The sequence below is a fragment of the Eleginops maclovinus genome, chromosome 12 (genome assembly GCF_036324505.1).
Source record: "Eleginops maclovinus isolate JMC-PN-2008 ecotype Puerto Natales chromosome 12, JC_Emac_rtc_rv5, whole genome shotgun sequence".
NCBI classification, from domain to species: domain Eukaryota; kingdom Metazoa; phylum Chordata; class Actinopteri; order Perciformes; family Eleginopidae; genus Eleginops; species Eleginops maclovinus.
Genome location: NC_086360.1, coordinates 25,204,674 through 25,227,560, shown reverse-complemented (window position 1 = coordinate 25,227,560; position 22,887 = coordinate 25,204,674). Strand labels below are relative to the sequence as shown.

At 41.2% G+C, this 22,887-nt stretch overlaps 3 protein-coding genes and 1 non-coding gene across 4 annotated transcripts; 1 reads left to right on the top strand and 3 right to left on the bottom strand.

Moving 5' to 3' along the window:
* Positions 1-442: 442 nt before the first annotated feature.
* Positions 443-5,945, top strand: LOC134873469 (uncharacterized). The gene is made up of 3 exons (XM_063897096.1): positions 443-606; positions 1,475-1,993; positions 4,792-5,945. Exons 2-3 carry the CDS (start codon positions 1,535-1,537, stop codon positions 5,425-5,427), a joined length of 1,095 nt encoding a protein of 364 aa, XP_063753166.1. The 5' UTR covers positions 443-606; positions 1,475-1,534; the 3' UTR covers positions 5,428-5,945.
* Positions 3,704-3,777, bottom strand: trnai-aau (transfer RNA isoleucine (anticodon AAU)). Its single transcript has one exon. It is a non-coding gene; the product is annotated as a tRNA-Ile (tRNA).
* skic3 (SKI3 subunit of superkiller complex) lies at positions 5,761-18,367 on the bottom strand. Its single transcript, XM_063897094.1, has 40 exons — positions 18,220-18,367; positions 17,736-17,836; positions 17,454-17,597; positions 17,167-17,258; positions 16,955-17,030; positions 16,716-16,862; positions 16,464-16,562; positions 16,276-16,384; positions 16,032-16,172; positions 15,833-15,931; positions 15,578-15,702; positions 15,326-15,412; positions 15,075-15,178; positions 14,784-14,910; positions 14,031-14,335; positions 13,696-13,946; positions 13,513-13,615; positions 13,221-13,403; positions 12,907-13,054; positions 12,746-12,824; positions 12,071-12,132; positions 11,919-11,975; positions 11,766-11,834; positions 11,300-11,374; positions 10,968-11,109; positions 10,791-10,884; positions 10,384-10,461; positions 10,171-10,295; positions 9,972-10,095; positions 9,551-9,775; positions 9,371-9,443; positions 9,214-9,267; positions 8,919-9,030; positions 8,528-8,656; positions 8,322-8,446; positions 8,014-8,178; positions 7,206-7,358; positions 6,815-6,945; positions 6,269-6,392; positions 5,761-6,140 (listed from the first exon to the last, which is right to left on the bottom strand). Exons 2-40 carry the CDS (start codon positions 17,823-17,825, stop codon positions 6,060-6,062), a joined length of 4,707 nt encoding a protein of 1,568 aa, XP_063753164.1. The 5' UTR covers positions 17,826-17,836; positions 18,220-18,367; the 3' UTR covers positions 5,761-6,059.
* On the bottom strand, positions 18,134-22,026 carry arsk (arylsulfatase family, member K). Its single transcript, XM_063897095.1, is given in 9 exon segments — positions 18,134-19,047; positions 19,167-19,382; positions 19,519-19,681; positions 19,683-19,744; positions 20,417-20,588; positions 20,688-20,970; positions 21,211-21,370; positions 21,473-21,602; positions 21,799-22,026. Coding segments are annotated over 9 exon segments (1,569 nt in total). The 5' UTR covers positions 21,907-22,026; the 3' UTR covers positions 18,134-18,772.
* Positions 22,027-22,887: the final 861 nt, after the last annotated feature.

Sequence of the window (22,887 nt, the reverse complement as noted above, 5' to 3'; positions counted from 1 at the left end):
TTCATTTATGCATACTTATATCATGATCTATCTATCTGATTTCTGTATTAAGTAATGCATTTAGTTATTACAGCATTTATATATGTATTCCTGTATTTTTTTTAAATGCACTTATTTATACTAATGTAATTTTTCATTTCTTGAAATACATGCATACCTCATTGGAATACAGACACAAAAGAAAAGGTGAGTGAACGTAAATGTCAAAATACAGCAAAGATATACAATAATGTCTACTTAATAATTATTTATTTGTACATTCATTTATTTCCGTATTTCTACATACAGTTGTTTATGTATACTTGTGTATTGTTCTGGTCTTCATAGCCCTCGTCGTATTTAGATAAACACTGATTTGCAGCTATTTACTCTTTTTTAAATAGCATTTAATTTCTTTTTGGAACTTTGGTGAATTTTTACCAACTTTGAGTGAGAGAAAATATGCAGCTGGCCAATACGGGGATCGAACCCCTGAACCACGCTCTGACCAACTGAGCTAACCGGCCATGAGTGACTCCAATGGTGACGTAATCAAACTATCAAATAATAAACGAAACCCAGGGAACCGAAAGTTAAATCTTTTTGGCTGGCAACTCCATACGGACGGTAAGAGTTCATAGTTTTGACATGTTAATGCGTTTTGCTTTGCTAGACTAACAGAGGAAGTCAATAAATTAGCATTCAACAGTTTATGGCTGTCAGATTGTTAGTATTCAGGCTATGTGTTCAGGCTGACAAAAGCTTATATGTTTACTCGTCCTGTGTTCACACACACGGACTGTAGCTATAGTTGAATAAGCTATCAAGTAGTGTGCGAGTTAGTGTAAAGTTGAATGTGATTTATAAAGGCAGACGACTAACTGAATAAGAGTGCCACCAAAGCAGCAAGGTTAGCAACAATTATTACAGGCTCAAACAAGATGGATTCACTTCTGACAAGGATGCAAACACAAGTGATTTAGTTTGTAAAAATGAGGAGGAGAAACAGGGCAAAGCAAGTTAATGTGTATAAAACAAGCTGTCGTCCTTATACACAGTATATATGTCAATATACAGAAGGGATCCGAGCTAACCAAATGGTCTCATTGCTTTTGCTTGCCTCTTTTAACCCCTGTCGTGTTTTGGTCAAATCTGACCGATTTATCACGTTCATCAATCATAAATATCGTGTTTTACATTTGATTGCTTCAAGTCCTTTTATTATCCTCCACAGTAGGCATTTTAACATACCATTGCTTATCACCACCAGTGAATTTTAAGTGGTTTAGTCAACTTTGTAACACCTATGGTGTTCCCGGTCAAAAATGACCACCATAGAAAACCAGATGGTACCCAAATCGACAACCATGTCGATTTTCGAATACATTTTCTGTGTCTATTTTTTGTTTATTCACTTCAGTAATTCAGTTAAAGTAACGTCCTGATTGCTCTTAATTCTAACATAATGCCACATCTCCATTTACATTTCTTACAGAACTTCCAATCTTTACAGCACATTTACAAAATCCTCCATTAAACACATATCTGAATCAGGATGTCAGTGCAGTTTTCCGGCTGGGAGGTGTCTGACGATGGTGCTTCTTTTCCTGGTATGGAGCTGGAGTCATCCCAGAAACCCAGAAGCAGGGGCATCTACACCATGTTCCATGGGACCAGCATTACCACCGCACGAGTCATCATTGCCAATGGTTTTAAACAGTCCTCAGATGGCATGCTAGGAATGGGCGTGTATGTCAGTCGCAATATAAAAAAGGCAACGGCTTATCCTATGCGATGTAGTCCTACAGACAAAGTGGTCCTTCAGTTACATGTGCGCGTGGGCCGTGTAAAGCGCATTGACAAGGACAACCATCCTATGCAGAAAACCTGGCACTCACATGGCTACGACACTGCTTGGGTGCCCCCCAAGATTGGCCTCCTAGCAGTGCGCAGCGGCCTGGAGGAGGACTGTGTTTTTGATCCCAAAAGAGTGAAAGTGGTAGGCATCGCAAAGGCACCAAATGATTCCATCCAGAAAGAACTTCAACAGCTGCTATTAAACCCATCTGGAATAGAAAGTGATGGTGCTGCAGAGGTGTGTTCACTGTGCAAGAGAAAGACCCAGCAGGGCTCTCAACACATCAAGCAGCAGTGCTGGGAGTGTGGGAAAAACATCTGCATTCTCATGTCCAAGCATTTTTGTCCAGCCAAACCCTGACAGGGGTGAGGGAAGGGGGTATTGGTTTAGATAAAAATAAATTGTTATCAGGGTGTAATCATAATTTGGAAACAGGAATCATAACATGTATCAATATGTACTGCTCTGTGTTTTGGTGATCTTTTGTAAGTTATCTACTAGGAGTGGGGGAAATAATCGATACAGCATAGTATCGCGATACTTTGCATGGCGAAATAGTATCGATACACGGACGCCAAGTATCGTTATTTTATTATATATACTACTCATATTACAAATCCAAATTAATGTTATCATTGTGTTCCTTTCCGGTGTTTGTGCAGTAAAACACAAAGCTCTCAGATTTTTGAGTTTTTCCGAAATTCTCAGAATTTTGTCTTTATGTTCAACTTGAGACTAATTTAAAGTAAACTGTAGCTTGTTCGTATTATAGTTCTACATATTAAATATTTTATTGATTATGCTCTGTTATCGGCATACCATTTTGATTGCAAAGGACACAAAGCAAAAAGGATTTTTGACATTCAGTTTTTTGGAATATATTTTTATGTAAAACATGGGACTGAAATAATTTGCGAGAAGCCAATAAATGTTTTTGTCATTTAATCGAACCCATCATGTGTTGTTGTTTTAAATGATTCTATATTGTTAATAGCCTAAGTAAAGCCGTAGTTTTACGATTTCATACTTTTTATCTGTATGTTGTGTAGTGTGAAGAATATTAAGCAGCATTGGAAACATTTGTTTAACAAGTCCCAATAGGACATGCAAAGAAATAAGAGAGTCAAAAAGTGGTGCTGAAAAGAAACACGTTTGGAAATATTCAATTTCATTTTCTGCTCAAAGGAGACAGGCATCCCAGCTGCAGTCTGAAGTCTAACTTAAGATAAAGGAAGTAAGAAATTGAACATGGCCTTGCTCGTAGATAAGCTAAGGAGCTCCTACTGTAGGCACACAATACGTCTTCCCCTTCTCCTTCAAGTGCAGTACTTCACTGCTATAAAACTACACGATGTGGTAATATAATTGAAACAAACTAAACTTTGAATATGCACAATGCAATCAGAAAATCCTCAGATAATTTAGGCCAAATTCTTAAAGCTATAGCCATATATATATATATATATATATCGCTACTCAAAACACACCTGTTCCACTCTGCCTATAATTCTTAACCACCACTTTTCCTAATTCTGTTTTTGTTCTGTCTGACTGTTGTATTGTGCTGTTCTATTTACAATGTATCTACTTTTCTGCGTTTTCTTGTGTTTCTGTGTTTTTATGTATTTTAATTACTTATTTTTCATCTGTAAAGTGTCTTTGAGGGATTGAAAAGCGCTTACAAATAAAATGTATTATTATTATTATTATTATATAGACAACCTCATGGACTGAAGCGATGGTATCAAATCAGCAGTGACTGTAGGTCCTTTTCATTACCGAATTTTCTGTTCCTTTAAATGGTATTATCTGCCATTTTTGTATTGCCTTGGGGGACAATGATGGATGCTAACAAAAAAAGCATGTTGGCCAGTACGGGGATCGAACCCGCGACCTTGGCGTTATTAGCACCACGCTCTAACCAACTGAGCTAACCGGCCACGTTGGAGCGGCTTCAAAGTAACATTTATAATCAGAACACTCAGGCTCATCACATCGAAAGTAGAAACGCTAAGAAAAGACAACGGAAAGTGAAAGTTATTTAGTTTAGAAACGACACACCCACGGTAAGTTTTTTTCACTTACATTTAAACGTTAATTCATAAACTTATATATTAATTATAGCTCATTAGATAAAGAGAAAAACAGTTTTAGTAGCATGACGTTACAATACTTAACAATACCAAAGAAGTTGGTCCAAATCCATCGTTGTAACGTACACGACATCTTAGTATACTAGCATATGGCCTACATAACCTGAGGGCTAACTTTTCCTAGCTTAGCACGACAAACGGCATCCTGTTGTTGTAAAACTAGGTGTGAAAACTTTAACAAATTATGAGACGATATAGTATCAATAATCTACATAAACAACGTTTAGCAGCGGATGTTAACCATTATGAAAGACCATAACATTTCTGTCAGTCAAAGATATCAACAATTGTGACCCTGTTTATAATTATGTAGGCAAGTTTTGGGAACAGCTGATATCAAAGTATATTATGTGAGAGTTCAAAAAATGTCAGCAGCAAAATAGAACAACTAATTGGGACAGAATATTATGGTTGACAGAATGATGTGCAACACTGTTTAGCTACCACCTAACACAATTTCCCACTTTGTCGCATTTATTTCTATTTGTTCTTGCACTATTTTTATTTCTTTTTATGTGTTAAGTTTATTGTATTTTGCATTGCTAGAGGGGCCTGAGACATTCATTGCCAAAAGTATGCTGTAGCGTTTGTCCTGTTGTCAATAAAGCCTTTGAATCCTGTGGAAACATAGGAATCTGAGCTATATCCAAGACATTTTAAAACATGTCAGGAAAAGTCACACCCAATCTGTCAAAAATGTTACAACATTATGCCATTTTTGCTTTTATTCTCACAGAGCTTCTGGTTTTAAACAGCATCCCTTGTTAAAAAAAGATGTCGCTGCCATTCTTTGGCTGGGAGGTGACCTACGATGATGAATCTCCTCGTTTGGAGCTGGGGGCTTCTCAGCAGCCAAAAGACAAGGGAGTCTACAAAATGTACCATGGCACCAGCGTCGCCAATGCTCGGCTCATCATAACCAATGGCTTCAAGCAGTCATCAGGTGGCATGTTGGGCAAGGGCGTGTATGTCAGTCGAGATCAGAAAAAAGCGGAACGTTATCCTTTAAATAACAACCCTTCAGACAGAGTGGCCCTTGAGTTACGTGTGCATCTGGGCCGTATCAAGCGCATTGACACGGATAACCATCCCATGCAGTACACCTGGAGTTCGCAGGGCTACGACACTGCCTGGGTGCCCCCCAACTGTGGCATGAAAGCAGTGCCCAGTGGCCTAGAGGAGGACTGTGTGTTTGACCCCAAAAGAGTGAAGGTGGTAGGCATCGCAAAGGCTCCAAACACCGTGCTGGCAGAGCTACAGAAGCTTGTGGATAATAGTCTAACAAATCCCAGCGGAGGAGGTGATGGTGCTGTGGATGTGTGTTCACTTTGTAAGAGGAAGACCCAGCAGGGCTCTGCACACATCAAGCAACAGTGTTGGGGCTGTGGGCAAAACATCTGCACGCTCATGACCAAGCATGTCTGTTCAGCTACATAGTGAGAGGGTGAAACAAGTCGATCCACGTCCAAATGGCCTTGTGGAGGGGAAACCATATCTAAAATAACTAAAAGAGTAAAATTCAAAGCTCAGGGTGTGACCATACTTTTCAAACATGAATCAAAGTTTCTACTTTCCTTCCCCATGTTCAAACCTTTTTCACTTCCTCAATAAACATCTGTAACTTGCTACAATAGCTACAGCTGCACATGTCTCTAGGGGATCTCTGTGTTATTTTCAAAGTCATCTTGTATGAATTGGAGTAGTTTCTGTACTGTATTCTTGACACATCAGCAAGCATAAGGAATATGTGCAATCATGATGAGACAATCATTTAGTTTAAGCCAGATGCCTTTATTTCAATCTGAACATCAGTTACTTGAAGTGAATTTCATTTTGAAGTAATATGCAATAAAGATCATGATTTCTGCAGATTGTATTTGATATCCTGAATGCTGTATAATGTACAACCAAAGAATCATGTAAGGACAATAAACATTGTGATATGTGACACATAATATGGAGTTTGATATGATTTCATATTTATTTAACAGAAGATAAAGCTACATTTTGTAAATGAACGCTGCTCAGCTACATGATTTCATAGTGACGCATTTGTAGAATTAGACAACTCAAGCTGACGAAGAGGAAAGCAGTGAATGAAACTCCAGCAGTCTCTGATCTCTGTTCATTTTGGCATGTTGTAAAAGGACCTGTAAAAGATTAGAAAAAGTTGTGGGGAAATGAATATGTGATTAAACATGTAAGATTAGTTTCAGCTTCACACACACTTAGGGATATCAAATTAATATACATCCAGTTATAAAGTAGCTCTGCTCACATTCATTAGCTCCTGGTCGTTTTTGCTATGCAAGTGTCTGAGGAGGTACCAGCTGGCCACCTGCACCACCGTCACCGGGACGTCCTGAGAGTACGCCAGCCTCTCCAACAAACGCCTTGTTTCCCTGCAGAACACAAAGGTAAAACATGAACCTTGTTACTTGCTAACCAAAATCACTACAATAGTCTGGATTTTTTCATATACTCAAGACTACATTTAGGAGTGGAATATGTGAATGAAATGAGCAGGAAATATTGTAAAAATGCCTATGGTGCTGCTTTTGTTGTTGTAAATCACACATGCTAATTTGCTCTTAAGATATATGGAATAAGATGATGTCTGTCTCAAAAGTACCAACATCTTGAATAGACAGAAGGGAGTCATAAATCTGAAGCTTCAGGAATCCCTTTAGCAGGTATACTTCACTTACGAGCCAATGGGTTAACCTAATTTGCATATTGACGCAGAACATCCCTCGCACAGGCAACGTGCTCAGGCATTTGCACACGACCTGCTGCAGAGGATAACACCGTGAGAAGCACTGACCTAGCAGCCATCTTGGTCACAAACTGGAACAGGGCCTGGAAAAGGAGGGCCACAGAGGAGGAACCCAGCTTCAACACTTCAGTAGTGGCTTCCGCTGTCATGTTTGTCCAGTCGTTTCCAGGGACACCCGCCTGAAAGGTCATCACATGATTAAGAACAATGCTAGCAGCGACAGTCCTACACAAAGTTATGTTTTATTAATCTACTAAACCTGTAAACCTGCTCTTAACCAACTGCCTGCTGTGCAGGTAAATGCTTTCAGGAGCGATGGCTGCGATCATTGCCACAGTATCGCAGGAGAAAGATCTCAGATAGTTGTGCTGTAATAGCTGTACTTAAATCAGAGATATTCTGGCTCTAGATTGAGGTAACACATTACGCAGGAACTCACCATACAGGGTCCCAGGGCCAGCAGTGCTAGCCGAAGCAGGCTGGAAACCTGGCTGCTGTGAAGGCCGAGCTGAGAGGCGATCTGCAGACTCTGCCTGTAGGCCATGACCGCCTGCACCAGCAGACCCTGACTACAATACACCTCGGCCAGCCACTGAGAGGAGGAGAGGAAGGGAGGAGGGGAGGGTTATGAAATCAAGAATGAGTGGAGTAGAGGAGAGAATGTGTGGGACAGGTGGGAGGAGAGAGGAAGGTAGAGAAAGGATTGTTAGAATTTTAGAAGACAAAAAAAAAGGTTAAAAATTGATCTTTTTTCTTTAGTGAAGAGTTTGCATCTGATAATCACTAAAAAATAACCCTCTGCCTCTTGCTTAAAGTTAAAGCAAAAAGAGAGCCTTTTACCAGTATATTTAAGGACTTGCAGAACACCTAATCGCCTAGCATTACATTATATTATATGCCTGTAAATTCTGAAAGGACCATATGTTACATTATTGGTCAAGGATCCATCTGCCAATATATGCACGGCTTTAAAAATAAATAGCCGGTAGCATCCATTTGATGTGAGTCATATGAGGTATGAAACAAGGCACAGATGTGGTCTTCTTGGGTCTCAGTTGAAGCGATAGGCAGATATTTCTCATTATTTCGCTGACTCAACACCCACAATCGTAGGCTGAGAATATTAAAGCCTCTCTATAGACTTCAGTCTGAGTGAACAATGTCCTATTGTGTTATAAACAACTAGAGCAAAAGCTTGTCATTGAGTCAATGCGATACAAAGACTGGTATGATATGTGTCCACCTACATGCCAGCCCCCAAGGTTTGTGGGGTTCATCATCACAGTGGCGTTCAGTTGCTCCAGCACAGAGTCTGGGAGGACAGTGTCACCACCGGCCAAAAGGAGGCGCTGACACTGCACCTGCCTTAGGGACAGCGTCACAGCCGGGTGCTCTGGAGAAACACTCAGCACCTGGGAGAAAGAAGGCAGAGCATGAGGGTAAAAAGCCTCAAAAGTAACTAGTATTGCTTCATCTTTGACATATGTATTACAGGAACAAGTCTACATTGAAATAACTAATGGAAGTTGTGAAAGGAAGTGTGTTTATATGTCACCTGTGTGCAGAGGGCTTCTGCCTGCTCCAGCTGTCCTCCCAGCATGAGACCCGTCACTGCCTGTTGGAGCACCCAGCCTTCCAGAGTCTGTGCAAGCGGGCGCTCTATCTCCTCCACATTATGCACTGGGAAACACAAAGGAGTCAGTTATTCTCTCAAACAAACACAACATAGTGAAGTCTATAAAATGCACAATGCACACACACCTTTCTCTGAAACCACTGACATGAGGGTTTGCTCCAGTCCTCGTCTGCAGGGAGCAGAACCTGAGAGGTAACAGGAAGTGTTTTCTGTGTGACAGGCAGCCATTAATCCCGCCCACGTGGCAGGATCATCTGAAAGTAGAGAGAAGAGCGGAGACTCAGATCACACAAGGACATTTCCCTGTTTAATAGTAGGTGGGTAATGGTGGTACACTTAATCCCAAAATATTCACAACTGTATTTCCTGTTTCTGACAATTTTCAACACTGATTTGCTTTCAAAGACACCTTTTTTTTTCTTTCTGATGAAAACTGTGTGGTTGTTCATGTGTTAGTTTCATTTGTGTGTGTGTGTGTGTGCGTGCGTGCGTGGGTGGGTGTGTGGGTGTTTATACCAGGACAAAGCATCACAGCTCTCTGCATAGTCTTCAGTGCATTCCTGTGTTTGTCCTCTCCAGAGTGCCTCCCATTGGCCAGCTGGTTCACTCCACTGTACAGCAACGCTCTCTGCAGGACACATCAGTTTCCTTTACAAACCGCTGGGGCAAAGATACCAGCTTTGTCCGTTCAAATGTCTTTTGCATGCGGACATATCAACAGTTTTCCACGTAAAATAATTAAGCTTGAATTTATAATGCCAGTCAAGGTAAACAAAGACTTTGAAATGTAAATATATAATCAATATTTCACCTTTCCTAGCGTCATACTGGAGAGACAGGCAACGTGACCAGCCATCGCTCCGCCCTTGAATACATAGAGGAGAATAACATCACTTAAACTGTTTCCAGAGAAAAGGTTGATCAGGTTATACATGAATATAAAATGTAAGCATAATAGAGTTCCTTACGTTTGCTTTCCTCGGGTAGTATTGTGGTACCAGTCTTGACAGCAGGGCCCACAGAGACGGGTTTCCAGGATTGCTGTGAATCACATAAGCTTTGACATTTCTATCCACGATGGACCCAAAACTAAGGACAGAAGATCAAGCGATACATGCAGTAAAGATCTTCAATCTGTCACGCATTACCTGTGTACAGCCCTGGAAGCCTCTCTTTGCACGGCGCTGTAGTTCCCCTGCAGGGCGAGCAAGGAGCAGGTGAGCAGACAGCGCTGCTCTATCACACTCCCAGAGGCGGGACCTTGCTTCAGCAGCTCAGTGAGCGCGGCAGCAGCTAGCGTAGCATCGCTGTGGACCAATCCCAGGGCACATAGGCAGAGCAGGGACTCCGGGATTGGCTCCTTTAGCATCGAGCTGTGGAAGCGGAAAGCAGGACGGGTGTTTACTGGTGTATATTATGTTTCTGTTAACCAGAGAACCTATTTCAGACACCTAACCAAGAACACGTTGGAAAAAACTTTGACATCAAGACAAGGGGGACAGGAAGTGGTAAAACGCTAACTCATTTCTGCACCACTCATTCATTATCACAAAACCACAGTGGACTCACCATTTGAACAGCAGAGTCTTGGCCGAGTCCAGGTTCCCCTGCCGGTGCTGAAGCAGCGCCAGAGCTGTCAGGATGTAAGCCTTCTCCTTCTCACTGGAGGCCACAGCCAAGGCGCGTTCATAGGCTACAGAACACACACAGTAATTAAGTCACAGTCCCTCTGGCATGTAAACACTCTCAGATTTGTCCAAGTCCTCACCGCTGATGCTCTCCGGGATGAGTCCCTCCCTGCAGTAGGACAGAGCCAGGCCAGTCAGATCACTGAGCTCCTGCAGGGGAGTGGAGTTATACACACGCACCGCCTCCTCCGACTGCCCTGAGGTGCTGCAGGGGACACAGAAAATATGGAGTTTGGGGTATTTTGTCAGTCCAAGATGGTTAAGTAAATTGTAATAAGAAATCTGGTTGTTACCACAAAGCACGTCCGTAACTGCCCAGAGCAAACGCCAGCGCTTCTTCGGAGGACATGGACTGGAGAAGTTCAACAGCTCTGAGGAAAGAGAGCTCAGATTAAGTAAGGCGTAATGCACTCAATTAATTGCTTTACAGATGAAAAAGAGGTGCCAGATATTTTATTTAGCCTGGGAGACATTGGGTTTCCTCACAGTTTTTCCTCTAAGAATAAAATGAGAATGAATGTGCCATAATATATCAAATTAAATAAGATATTCCATACATTTACATAGAATGTCCAATAAAATATCAATAGAAAATGGACTTCCTGTGCTGCATCTTAGTGGAATGAGTCTTTCACTGAAGCTACTCCAGTGTGTTCCTTTTCTTGGTACAGTGCTCCATCAGTGAGAACTCTACAGCCACCTTTTGTAAGCCTGTACGGCCTGCCTCTTCAGCTGCAGATGCTCATTCAGGAAGCCGAGCATAATGAAAGCATCGGGGTCGGACTGGATCCTCTCTGGGAGGGATTCAAAAGAAACTTCATGTCAGACAATGTCCGCCTCAAAATAAACTGAGGGGTCCGAGGGTCAGACGCTGTACCTGTGTACTTGCTGAGAGACACCTGAGCAGCGGAGACGGCGTTCATTTGGACTATGTTGTAGCGGTACAGCGTTGAGTCTCTGTTGCTCTTATCCAGCAGGGTGGAACATACCCAGTAGGCATAACCTTTCACTCCCTCCATCTGCAGGAAGAGAAGCAGATAAGGAGGAGAAGAAAGCAGAGAAATGTTAGGAATACACAGATTACTTGCCGGTTGTAGCAAAGGGCTTATTCCTGGAGATTTCGTAGTAACATTTGGGGCAAATATTTGACTGCCAGAGAATGAGGTGGTATCACAAAAGAAACCACAGGGATTGTGGAAGGTCACCCACATGTGTGCTGAGCTCCGTGGTGTGTCTGAAGAGATCCATGGCGTCATAGCTTCCCACTTGCTCTGCTATCAGCGCCTGGGAGGAGATCAGAGGGGGAACACTTTCATTTCGACAGATAAACAGGATCAAAGACCAGTAAAGAGTAAGATACCTACAAGCGTATGACATTTCTATTAGACTAATCAAATCTTTTACTCTATTCAAGGCATATGCTAACAAACAGAATCAAATACAGTCAATTTAAGCCAATCAAGAACAAGGTAGTTCATTCTGTTTCTAATAAAATGATATCTAAATGTATGCTTCTCTGTACTTAGATACATTTCATCAAACACTTTATGAAGCCTTACATGTCTGTCATATTACTTACTGTTGCAAAGTAAATCTTATTATCCTTTAAATTGTTAGTTAAACAGTTTTTTCTCCTGATGATCTAAAAAAAGGTTGTTTTATGATGTCTCTGTACCTGTCCAATCCAGCAGTTGACATAAAGCGGCTCCAGGGATTGGGCGATCTTGAAGGCCTTGTGTGCAAGCTAAAAAAACAAGAGCAAACTTTCACATGGAAAAAGGCAACCAACTACGATAAACATACAAACCAAACAAATGTTTATACACACCTCTATATTGTCTTTTTTCAAATACAGCGTGCCAAGGTTGGTCCAAGCAACCACATTCTGTAACACACAGTAAAAACACATCAGAGAACATCAGAATCATTTCCGGGAACACTTTTGAATTTTCATGACCTGAAAGAGTGTTTGCTCCATACATTTGGTTCGACTTGGATGGACTTGATGAAGCAGTGTTGAGCCAGAGCGAAGTTCTCCAGACCTGATGGAACAGGAAGAAAGAGACAAGATGGCATAAGATACCAAGCCACCTTTCTACCAAACATTTTGATGATCATAGTTATTAGGGGTGGGAATCCCCAGGGTCCCCACGATACGATACTATCGCAGTATTGCGATTCTAAAGCTCCCTCTCATCCACTTTAACTAAACTGAGTACTCTGCAGCAGAACGGTACGTAGGTTTTTAGTATATTTAATGTAAGAAATGTTCTATTTCTGAACGTATCTTCTGAGTGCAACTGTGTCTCTGTTAAACAAAAGTCAAAATTGTGAGAATTTCTGAAAAAAACCCAATTCTAAGAATTTCTAAAAAAACTTCTGAAATAAATCAATGCTGTACCGGTTATTTCACCCACCCCTAATAGTTAGTTGAATCATGACAGTAGACCTGCTTTGTAAAGCAAAGCGATGACAGTAAAACTGCTCTTTAAACAAATATATATTTCAATTTTAAAATGTGTTTTATGATCAACTCAAAGAAAACAGTTGATGATAAAACATTTTCTGCACATGGAATAAAAACATTTAGAAGAAAATGTCCACCTGGTATGTCACACCTCTATTCTTCATAAGAACGTAGCAGCATATTATTACCTCTGCTCATGGAAATCACACCCAGGGCATTCCAATAGTTATGGTTCCCACTGTCCATCATGATAGCCTTTTTCAAACACTGAAAACAAACGAAAAAGTATCTTTAAAAAGACCTCCTGCTGGGAGTACACAATATAAAACTGCAGGACTGTGTGAATCACCTGCTGGGCCTTCTCTAGGAGCAGAGAAGAGGAGTTCTGGTCTTCCTCTGTGGGGCCGGGCAGGCTGGACTGGTGATAATAGTTCAGACCTAGGTCATACCAAAGGCTGGGCACCGCAGACATCAGCTGCAAAGCACGGGCGAAACACCTGCAGACAAAAACAGACATAGTTCAGTGTTTAATTTCTATGCTTGGGGGGCAGACACAGTTCATATGGCATCAAAAATACACAACACATTTATAAATGTATGCTTTGATGGAGTAGAGATGGTAAAGGCAGCTTGGAAGACATCGATGCCTGTTCATGGTCTTACCTCTCTCCCACTTTGAGTGTCTGGGCCTGGTTCAGTGTGGGGCTCTGGGTGTTGGGGTCTAAACCAGCGAGTGGGGCTGGCATTATAACTTGAGCTCTGTTTGGCGACACAGAGCTGACGGCGGTGCAAGCATCTCCCAGCAGCTTCCACAAACAGGACAGGTCTGGACGCAGCTCCACAGCTCTGAAACGTAAAATGATAGGTCAATTAAATCAGACAAAGAGTCCTTTTGGAACTTCAATGTGAGGAATCCCACACAATGCCTCATTTCATTTTGATGTGTAGTCATTACCTGAAGAGGTTCTGTATGGCTTGCTGAATGAGGTCAATGGCTCCCCCATCTCTGCAGTCTTCCATTAAACCTTTTGCAAGAGACAGCTGGCACTCCCCAAGACCTGAACATCAGATCATTTAACCATGATTACATGACTCAGAGGTATGCATCACAAAGCATAATGTGAAAGCAAACACCCACCTTTAAGAGCAGGAACATAGTCCTGCTGCGCTGTGACCTGCAGATACTCTGCGGCCGCCTCTCTGAACTTGCCCAGGGTCTGTTTGATAGCAGCAGCCTGGTACACGCTGTAGATGGAGTCGGGTTGGAGCTGGTGGGCTTTACCGAAGGCCTTCAGAGCAGCTGTGAAGCTGCGGCGGTTTAAGTAGGCCTCACCTAAACACTCCCAACACACCCAGTCCTCGGGATCTGCTCTCAGAGCTGCCTGCAGGCTGGAAACATAAATTAAATGATGTTCATATATCTATTATAATGCAGAAAACAATAAATAACGCTCTGAGATATTAAACTCTTACTCAGATACAGCTTGTTGATACTCTCCAACCTTCAGGTAGTACAGCCCTCGTCTCATCCACGCCCATTTAGCCGAGCCTGGAGTGGCTTTCTCAATCACGGACTGAAGGATCGCTAAGGCAGTGTCCATGTCGTCCTGCTCCATACTGAGGTCCACTGAGGCAGCTCCAGACTCGGCATCATCGTTGTCCATCTCAAAGGCCTTCTTATAGCAGCCTCGGGCCCGGGCATGATCCTTTGCCACCTCCCGGTAGTAATGTCCGAGGTAGCGGAAAACACAACCGAGGTTTGGGTCTAGCTTTGCAGCCTGAAATGAAAAATTAAGCTTTGAATAAATAAGCTGTAATTCAGCACAGCAATTGAATTCTGACTAGGACTGCACGATTTGGCAAAAATAACTCATTTAAATGATTTTGACTGATACTGCAGTGCAATATGACCTATAATATAAGAGGGATTGATCTTTTAAAAATATACAAAAATTATAGATTTTTTTATCTTCCAACGAAATCTTTTGTAGCACTAAAATACTTTATCCAGAATTACAGTTTCACTTATTATGCCTCTACTAGATAGTGTGCTTACTGGGATTGGGATGTTGCACCAGTCCATATTGCAATTTGGATAACATTTTGATTAATTGTACAGTTTATTTTTGTTCTTAAACGGGTGATCTTTCGTAGACTAGACCATAGTGAAAAATGATTCCCATCAACAGCAGAACATGACAATATCTGAATAATAATTGTGCTAACCTTGAGCAAGTGAGTATGGGTTTTGCGCCGGTCTTTACGGGTCTCTTCTCCCATGTCCCAATAGAGTCGTCCGAGCAAGAAATAATACTCTCCACAGTCTGGGCTCTGGCTCGCCGCCTTTAGGAAACTGAACAGAAGGGCGATAGAGAAAACTTTCACCCAGGAGAAGAAAACAGTTTTGCACTTTTAAAATTCACTGTTGGATTTTACTTTGAGTTAGGAAAGTGAAGTGCCAGAGATTTAAACCTCAGATTTAAACCTCAGACTAAACACGGTGAAATCAGTTTTTACCTCTCCTCTGCTAACTGAAGTTCACCCTGCACCAAATGGGCCTGTCCTCTCAGAACCAGCGCCTGGGTCAGGTTAGGGTTAGAGGCCAGCAGCTCTGAGGACACCTAGAGAAGACATTATCATTTCATTTGAATAGTGTTCATTTCTGTTATTTGCCCAAATTAACACATAACATAATTTCATTTGACTGTAGCCCGGTTATTCCTATGGTATCATAAATCAAATGAGACATTTTCCCAGATGTTTTGTACCTTAAGTGCTTCGTCAACTTGTCCCTTATAGAGGTATGCATGTCCTCTAAGCGCTACGAGAACAGGGTCTTTTTCAGCATCTGGAATCTAAAAAACAACAAAGATAAACATTCATTTTATGCCGACATTAATAAGCTCTTCACATGTACAGCATGGTTTAGGTTACAACCTCAAAATAGCTTCACCAACACAGATACAAATAAATAAACACTTTTAACTGCTACAATACACATTCTAAGTAAACCACATCACCTGGGAGAAGGTCTCCAAAGCCTGGTCTGCAGCCTCCTCTCCTCCACTCCTGACCAAAGCCTCTAGCTTCAGCTTTAGCAGTTTGACCCTCAGCTCTTTGTCTCCGGGAACACACAGCGTCAGTCCTAACAGAAGCAGACACACAGCAAGGTTCACTATCTGCTTCAGGGAATAAAATAGCTGTACTTTTTTCATTAGCTGGATCAGTGATTACATCCGGGTAAATCATAGTATTGCAAAGCAGACATAACATACCCTGGGTGCATGATGAAGCACTGTCTAAATATCTCTGCATTTTAAACTGCGCCTCAGCCAGACTGCACCATCCTGTGCTGGAGCTCGTTTTCTTCAACCCTAATAAAACAGAAGAAACACATTAGGTGAACTAAGCACAAACACTTTAAATCACATACATGTAACAAGAAATACAATCTTTGATGTTTCATGAACGCACCTTGAGAAAGGTCCCTGATGGCGTCTTTAAACCTTCCTTCCTGCAGTGCTTTGGTGCCCAGACCCAGGTGACCTATTCCACTGCTAGGGGCCAGATCCAGGAGCCGGGAGAAACAGCTGACTGTACCCTCATCCTGAAGACCTTCAAATTGAAATACAACATGCATAAAGAGACAAGACTGACTGTCACAACCTCATGGCATTCTGGGATTGCTGATTTATTGAGCAAGACAACAGTATGTTACCTGTTTCGAGGTAGTGAGAACAAAGCATTTCAAGAGGATAGCTTTGGTTTGGGTAGAGCGAGAGCATGGACTCACAGGCCTCTTTCATTTTGGTGTCTTCCTGTGGCAGCTACAGGAGGGGAAGATTCATGATGAGCAACAACATCCTTCATTTTCTGTGTTTCTGACTTCAGATGAGGTGAGCTTACTTTAGAAAGACATTTGACATAGTCAGCTGACATCTTCTTGTGTTCCTCCCCTGGGACAGGATCCATTAGCATCATAGCCTTTTCATATGCTGTGATTATCTGAAAAGCACAAACAAAACAGTTACAAAAAAGCTCCGATAGGTTAGAGACAGGTGGTTTTTATGTAACTCAGGGATAATATTGTGTACAGAGGTGGGCTAGTATGTAATGCAACTCTTTTATACACAAAAAGAAATTTGGGGAATATCTTACATATTGTTGAATTTCCTTGTCCTGCACTTCCCCGTTGAGGCAGTCAGAGAGGAGTTTGGTCAGCTGTTGCCATAGCTGCAGTAACTCTTTCCTGTCCACTCCTTCTTCCTCCTTCACTTGGATGAGCAGCAGCCTAACCTTTGCCAACTATATTCAAACATAAATGCATTAAAATGTGTAAAAAGAACAGAAAATATGTTTCTTCTTCAGTTGAACACATGTGTTTTAATTTAACATACCTTAGAATATTCTTTGTCAGACTGATAGATGTTGGTGAGCTTACTGATGGTCTCATAACATTTATTTTTGTCAGAGCTGTGAATGATGAGGATATTAAGAATCAATAACATCACAAATCAAATATGTAAAATTAGTCAAAAGTTGCTAAGAAATCAGAACGAGGGTACAAGCTTATAATGCAGTTTTAAGACGCATCCCGAAGAGGTGTTACCTTGTATACAGCTCAACAAGCTTCTGATAGACGTTAGGTAGCTCCACTTGGAAGTCCCACTGATCGGTCTTTTCATAAAGATTTGCCAAGCCCTAAAAAACATAGTTCATAATTACTGCACACGGGGATAGGAGTAGTATCATATGCAACACATCAGTGACATCAAAGGGGAAATGACTTGGTTTAATTAGGTGATACCCATTAAAGGTAAAAGATTGCTCATTGCAATGTGTAGTAGGATGTTTAAAGAACCAGCTAGTCCTGAACACTGAATTTTCCACCCTTACCTGCCATGCCAGCAGCTGCTCTGGCTCCAGCTCCACAGCCTTTTTATAAGCTGTCTGTGACTGCTCTGGTTGCTCGAGTTCACTAGCTGCCAACCCGATGAACACCCAGGCATTATAATTGTTCTTCTCAAGTTTCAAAACATTCTAAATAGGAGAGAAAGAAGTCTTTTATACAACGTCTCTGCTGGGAAGACACATTGCCTGCTTGAAACAGGTTAATATCAACCATCAACACCTCATTAAACTTCATTTTATCTGTAGTGTGTGTCTCAAATACTTTACCTTGCAGTGTTTTAGAGCCTCTTTGAACTCTTTGTTTTTAATGGCATCCCTGGCACTTTTAAGGCCTGCTTTCACTTCTTTACTAGACATCTTGTAAATATCTAAAGGGAGCAAAAAGACACATAAAAAAGGAACATCGTCACATCCCTAACAATAAACACAAGGTATAGGTATATGAACTTGAGACGTACGGGAAGATATTAAGAGCAAATCAATGTCAACAAATACCTACTGAGTTACGGGTGTAGCTGACAGTCAAACACACAGATAACTTAAGAGTTGAGACTTATATTAGCATTTTTGCTAGCTAAATGTAGCATCAGTTGAAAGCTTGTCATAGCATCAAAACACTGTTTAACTTTACTACTTTTAGAATGAGACATGGTTTCAAACATTCATTAAGATAACAGTTTTTTATTAATGTTTTGGTTAAGCTTTGAACTACGCAGTAATTGCAAATGTGAATAAATATTAGGGAACCCACTGTTTACGTGGAAAACTTCCTCAGCTCCTCCAGTTGGCTGACACGGAAGTGAAAGAGAAGAAGCCACGCCCCCTCTGGACTTTCAAAATAAAATGACTTGCAGCGGTTTGGGCCACTCTAAATACATCTATGGGTCCACTTAAATGTGTGTGCAAATACAAGCAAAAGAAAAAAATAACAATACAAATTGAACAAAAATATTCAGTTATTTCAGAAAAAGGAAATCGCTAAATACTGGGAGGAATTCATTAAACTTTTATGTCATTGACATGTTATGTTTGGTCCCATTAAAAGTCATTGCAAATGAACACCGATGCTACATAAGTAAAGATCCAGATTAAGTGTCAGTTTATGACATTAAATACAGCCTATTACTCTGGGATGATCCATAATCATAGCAGTTACAGTATAAATCATTAAGAGCAATATATAAAACCATTTAAGGCTCTCATTGTAAAGAATACAAGAGTCCAATTTGAATCAAAGATTGAGTCCAGCTCATCCAAAACAAAAAGATATCCTACAGTAAATATCATTTCGACAAAGCTAAATATCACAGAGAGCCATAGAGCCACTTGTCAATAGCTCTTTCATAGGCTAACGCATCTTTTTGCCAATCCACATGCCACCTGAGGTCGGCAATGACCTGGCTGTAGTTTGACCCCAAACTCTGGCGCCATGCATTAAATTCGTTTTTATTGTAGAGATGGACAGTTGTTGAGACTTCTGGATAGTTCACAATGCCACGCAAAAGCTTGTCCAGGCGCGCCTGCACATCTGGGAACTTTAGAACAACATTATGAAGTTCTTCCTTGTCCAGTGTTACATCTGCAAAACAAAGAGGACAGCACATGCAGAGGATGACAGTTTAATGATTGTTTCATTGTTCTTGAAAGCAAAAGAGGATTAAGTTACATTAGGTTTAGTGTCTGAGGCTGTGAATTCACCAAAAAGCTGTGGGGGGACAGTCAGGCCGTCTGCATAGGCAATATATTTCCATCTGCCACTTCTGAGCATGTATGTTGAGGCATTGACATTACAGCCATGATATTCACTCAGAACCCAGTCTGGATGTTGCTTCTTGAACAACACTCTGACCTTTGATAGCAGAGGAAGAAGGGATTGACCACTGAGATTTCCCACAGCTGGAACATCTGCAATGTCTGCACAAAACACACGGGTGACACATTAAGTTTGAATACTAAAATCTAAACATAACAGGGCTTTTATTCTGTTGCTTTTACAGACAGTAGGCAGACCGCTTAGATTCTAATCTATGTTTTCTGTCTACTTCCTTACCCAGCACAGTGGGATAGAGATCAACCAAGGACACAAGTTGGTTGAGCTGCAGGCCAGACTTCAGCCCAGGCCCCATGATCATCAGGGGAACATGGGAACTGCCCTCAAACATGGACATCTTGTAGAACTGCCGGTGCTCCATGGCCAGCTCTCCATGGTCAGCCTGTAAAGATCACCACAGTGTTGTTGAGCAGGTCAGTCTCTCTCAGCGCTGAAATCACCTGGCCTGGTGAGACAGAGCAAGCAGGGGAAGGATAAAGTGGCAGATAACTCAATCTCAATATCTCTTAAATATCATTGTGCCTACAAATGAAGTCAGTAATTGTTTGCATTTATTTATTCATGGGAGTTTTACTGAGAATAATTGAAGTTAAAGCAGCTCCAATATTCTTTAAGGATTCACAGAAGCAGATGTAATACTGCTAAAGAAATCCAAAAATAATTAACATGTTGTTACCAGGTACGCTACATCTTGTTTTATAGCTGGCTTTGCTGGAAACCCTTTTACCTCTCTAGCACTATTTTACTTAAGTACTGTTAGTATTTTAGTCTATGTTGAGATCCCGTAAGAATAAGACTGCTACTTGCAAGTTTATAGCTGCCTATTAGTTAACTTGGCATCAGTTTGGTTTGAACTTGTGCCATTTTGTGAGTGCAAAAGTCTGCAAACAAACAAAGCAATATCTACTTTCACAATTTAATAATGTTAATACTAGCTGCTGGATCATCACTTTGTATATGGTCACTACCTTCTATAATTCTGCTACCTACTTTGTATACAATGCATCTGTTTTTCTTAAGAAATGTGTTTGCCTGTCCCTCCACTGTAACACTGTGAAATTGTGACGGATTTCTGATTCAGATTCTTTCTCCCGGTGAATCACTGCTGTCAACTAACCCAGCATGGCATCTGCTTCAGCACACATGGCGTAATAGAAGGCCCTTATGTTTTTGATTTCCTCCACAGTGAAAACACCACTGCAGTTTTTGGTGAAAGTGGAGTAGTAGTCGACGGGGTGCATGGCATCAACAGGAAGCCATTTAGGAACAGTGATGAGCTCTGAAGACACCTGTGAGGAAAACACAGTTTAGACTAAGTTATATAAAACACATCCACTATAGTTCTGCAATAATTAGGAAAAAATGTTAAGAATCAGGGAATGAAATGCCTTTTTCAGCCAGTAGGGAGAGGTGAGGAAGGTGGATCCTCCTGCAGGGGGACCCAGGGATTCAGTTTTATAGGGGTGGGGTAAATTGAGGCCGAGATAAAGAGCAAAGGGCTTGTGTGAGGAGGCAGCTCTCTGGTGGATCCACTGTGCAGCCTTGTCGGTGTTTTCCCAGTCTTTTCTCATGATCCTCACTGTTGACGTGTTCCCGACAAGTTGTGTAACAGGCCGGCCCTCTTGGCGCAGGAGGAACTGAACATCCCGTGTCCAGGCCTCAACTCGATTACTGCAGAAATTGGACAGATGCGTAAAAGAAAATGCAGGTCTAGACAATACAATGGGAAGTGGAAAGAAACAGGAAGGACAGTCATCCAAAAATAGGATTCACACTGTTCTGAGGAATAGTTGGTAATAGCTATTACTCATATGGCAATTCCCAAACACTGCTGTTGTTCGTACGGGCATGCCTTTTTGGTAAATATGGACCAAAAATGTAAAGTAAAGGTGTTTACCTGACCCTGCTTACCTGACAGAATGACTCCCGGAGGTGTAGTCCAGCTTGCCCATCGACTTGGTAACATATCCATTCTCCTCCAGCAAGTCCATCCATGTCGTTGCATTAGCATCGAGGCATTTGTAGTTGTTCCATGACTGAGTGAGGTGAACAAACTGACCGCTCCACATTGCTGGGGAACAATTATTATACAGGTGAAATACATTACAATTCCACTTTTATTCAATAACTACGATATGATGGTCCCCAGTGTGTCTTTTAGTGGGTTAATTACCTGCTCTTGAGGGGCAGCAGATGGGGGAGTTGGTGTAAGCATTGAGAAATGTGGTACCAAGCTCCCTGAGGTACTTCACATATGGCAGCTGGACAACTTTGCTGCCAGGGTCAAAGGTCAATCGCCCGTCCTGCAGAAAGAGGAAACATTGAGGCACAAAAACATAATTAAATGTGGGGGAAAAGCCTCTCTGTACAGTGTTTCATCTTAAATAAGACTGTCCTTTCATAGAGATTAAGCATAAAACAAATACACCCAAGGCTATTCTTATTATTGCAGTTACTACATACACATTGGTAGAGCAATGTGTCATAATTCATACTCACAAATGCATCACTCATCACCATCACAATGTTGGGTCTGGTTCCATTTTGGCAAAAACTTTGGCCATAAATTTGAAACAGGAATATCAAAGATAACACTTCCTTGTTCATGTTTCAACTGCTCCAAAACCACTGGTATGCTATCGTTAGAGATATGTGTCTGCAGTTGATGCATAAAAGTGTTCCTCTTTGACAGCAAACGGGAACTTGTCGAGTCTGAGGGACTTGATATAAACTTCCCGGTTACGCTTTCAAAATAAGAGCTTTTTTTTTCCAATTTAAAATGAACACTGCTAACGTGTAAGGATTCACTTCAAACTCTAGAGGGCGACATTCACCTGTTCATCAAAACCTGTGTGCTGCACAATTTTGTTGAGCTGGCACTAATGACGCATTATGGTGACACACAGATGTACAGTATGTCAATAGGATATGACAAACTATATATATCATAGTTAAATCAAATAGAATCATTTTACTTTTTAACAGGATTGTATGAACTAATATTTACAATTCCATTTTTTTAAATTGGGTTTTAATTAACCACCATTCAATTTAAAATACCATAGATCTTGCAACCATGGACCTCTACAAATTATATCATGCACCTTCTTCCTTTGAATTGAATTGGATCAGAATTGATGATTTAATATGGCAAATACAAATTAATTATTTAGAGATGAAGGGGTGCTTTTTCTGCACGAGTTGAATGAGTTGTTATCATTGATGTTCAACAGGTGATGCTGCAGTTTATTTTAAAAGGCGTGGATGACCACCAGATGGCGTGTTGAGTTCCAGAGTTGTTTTTGTACAAACTGTGACTTGAACACAATGAGAAATCCCAACCCCCCATATGTGCAAGGATCATTTTAATCTTACAACAAAAACAATATATCTAAAATATCAATATATAGGTGGCTTTAGGAGAAGATTGTTCCCAAATTTAAATCCTAGTGCTACATTGAATCCAGGAATTTTACATGGTGTGTCAATGCAGCAAGCACCATCCAAGATGCAGCTCTGTTGTTTTCTGTTTGGTAGAGGCTCCCTGGATATATGAGACCATATGTGGATTATTTCACAGCTGAATTT